The 2,410-nt window shown below is 70.3% G+C and overlaps 1 protein-coding gene across 1 annotated transcript in view; it reads right to left on the reverse strand.

Annotated features, from left to right (window-relative positions):
- Nucleotides 1-1,609, reverse strand: part of NFIX (nuclear factor I/X (CCAAT-binding transcription factor)) — a 13,133-nt gene extending 11,524 nt beyond the window's left edge. Inside the window, exon 1 of the mRNA XM_010569816.1 lies at nucleotides 1,093-1,609. Within this exon, the coding sequence (XP_010568118.1) occupies nucleotides 1,093-1,510 (418 nt within the window). The 5' untranslated portion in view covers nucleotides 1,511-1,609. The remainder of the gene's footprint in view (nucleotides 1-1,092) is intronic.
- Between the last annotated feature and the right edge of the window lie 801 nt (nucleotides 1,610-2,410).

Here is a 2,410-nt window from a genome sequence, read left to right on the forward strand (position 1 = left end):
GGGGGGGGGGGGAGGATACACATCCCAGACTGCCCCCTCCTTCATCCCCCAATGCACGAGGGACCCAGGCGTCCAGGCACACCCCCCAGCAAGGACCCAAGCATCTGGGCCGACCCTAAGTGGTGGTAAAGTGGCCCAAAATCCCTCGCTCCAGCCCCAGAATTACACCTCTCCCCAGCAGGGAAGACGGGACCAAGTGTCCAGGCTGGGGTCCCCCCTCCATGCACACACACACAGCTCTGCCCCTGTGGCCCCCATACACGCGTGTTCCCGTCGCAGCCCCTGCAGCACTAGGCACGCATGTCCCCCCACTCTGGCTCAGTGCACACACATGTGTGCGCTGCTGGTGCCCCACAGGCATGAGAGCCGGGTGCCTGTTGCACGCCCACAGCCCGGCCAGGGCAAAAGCATCCGCTGGGAGCCCGGCCCATGGCACGGCACAGCTCGGTGCACAGCAGAGCTCAGCGGACGGCACGGCTCGGGGCTTAGTGTACGGCACTGCTGGGTGCATGGCATGGCTCAGCGCTCGGTGCACGGCAGAGCACGGTGCAGTGCAGAGCCCGGTGCACAGCACAGCTCAGGGCTTGGTCCAGCGCCCAGCTCGGTGCACGGCACGGCTCCGTGCACGGCTCACGGTGCACAGTCTGGCACAGCGCATGGCACACGGCTTGGCACGCGGCACACAGCACGCGGCGCGTGCTTTGGCACACGGTGCGGCTTTGTGCGAGGCATGCGGGGGCTGGCACCCCTGGCCGGGGCCACCCCAGGTGGGCATGGGGAGGGGGCCAGCGAGGGCCGCGGGTGGAAGGGGGGCCCCGGGCAGCTGCACAGAACCACTGACACTGCTCCAGCCCCAGGGCCGCCGCAGACCCAGCCCAGCCCCAGTGCAGGATCCCTCCGGCGCCCACTGGGGCTGCGGGTGCACCAGGGACATTGCAGGGGGGATGGTGGCCCCAGGGCCCCTCTGGAACTGGGGGGGCACAGGCGGGAGCCTCAGCCCACGGTCCTGGCATGCGCAGTGGCTCCTGCCGCCCCCCGGCCACGCCGTCGGCTCCGGCTCAGCCCCCCACACTCCCCAACGGTGGCACTCACCAGGTGCGTGGACGAAGTAGGCCAGGTAGAGGTCGAGCTCCTTGATGGTGACGCCAATGTGGTGGGGCTGGACGCAGAGGCCGGGGCTGGCACACTGGGGCGCCTTGGCCAGGCGCTCACCGTCGGTGCTCTCCAGGGGGACGCCCTTGAAGAGGATGACCATCACCAGGTCCAGGCGCCAGACCTTGTCGGCCTGGCGCAGGCAGTCGATGCGGCGGATCTTGCCCTTCTGGTCAGGGTTGGAGAGGACGCAGCAGGGCGCCTTCTTGCCGGTGACGGAGAGCACGAAGTCCTCGCGGCACTCGGGCCGGATGTCCTTGCGCAGCTTGGCCAGGAGGCGCGAGGCCCACTTCTGCTTGACCTCAGGCTTCTCGCCCAGCAGCTCGTCCTTGACGGCGCGCTCCTCCTCCTTCGACATCCGCTTCTCGTGCTTCTTGAAGTACTTGCGCTTGCGGGCCTGCAGGTTGAACCAGGTGTAGGAGAAGGCCCGGACGTGGGGCAGCAGCGCCTCGATGAAGGGGTGGAACTCATCCTGTGGGGCAGGGCGGCGTCAGTGGGGTGGCTGCCGTGGGGTCGCCGCGGCCCCAGCAGCTCCTGGGGGACCTCCATCCTGCACAGGGAGCTCCTGGGGGGATGGCCCCATCCCACACAGCCGGGAGCATCCCTGGGCATGGCCCCATCCTGCACAGGGAGCACCCGGGCGGATGCCCGTGCCGGGCAGGGGGAGCATCCCCAGACACGGCTGCATCCTGTACAGGGGGCTCCCAAGGGCACCCCAGTCCTGTGCAGGGAGAGCATCCCTAGGCACGGCCCCATCCTGCACAGGGAGAGCATCCCCAGGCATGGCCCCATCCCAACCCCTGGGGATGCTCAGCTCAGCCCCGGGCATTGCTGGGGGCTGGGGCTGCAGGATCCAGCCCCGGGAATGGCCCTGCAGGGCTAGGGGACTAGGGCAGCCCAGGCCCGGGGGGACGTGCTGGGCTCCCGGTGCCCAACTGGCTCCAGGAACGAGTCGGCTCCCAGCCCTGCACGGCCCCGCGGTGCTGCCGTGTCCCCGTGTCCCCATGTCCCCGGCCTCGCTCAGCTCTGGGTCCCCGTTCAGACCCTGTCCCAGCCCCGCTCAGGCCCCCGTCTCGGTGCAGCCCCGTCCCCGTCTGCCGTATCGCCACAGCCCCGGCCCCGTCCGTCCCCATCTGGCTCCCGGTGACGCTCCCGCTGCCGTCGGGGCTCGGCTGCCTCGGGCACGTCCCCAAGCCGCCCGCCCGGTCCCCGTCCCCAGAGCCGGTCCCTGCTGCCAGCCCCATCCCCGGTGCCACCG

Source organism: Haliaeetus leucocephalus, unplaced genomic scaffold (assembly GCF_000737465.1).
Source record: "Haliaeetus leucocephalus isolate CR32 unplaced genomic scaffold, Haliaeetus_leucocephalus-4.0 Scaffold274, whole genome shotgun sequence".
NCBI classification, from domain to species: Eukaryota; Metazoa; Chordata; class Aves; order Accipitriformes; family Accipitridae; genus Haliaeetus; species Haliaeetus leucocephalus.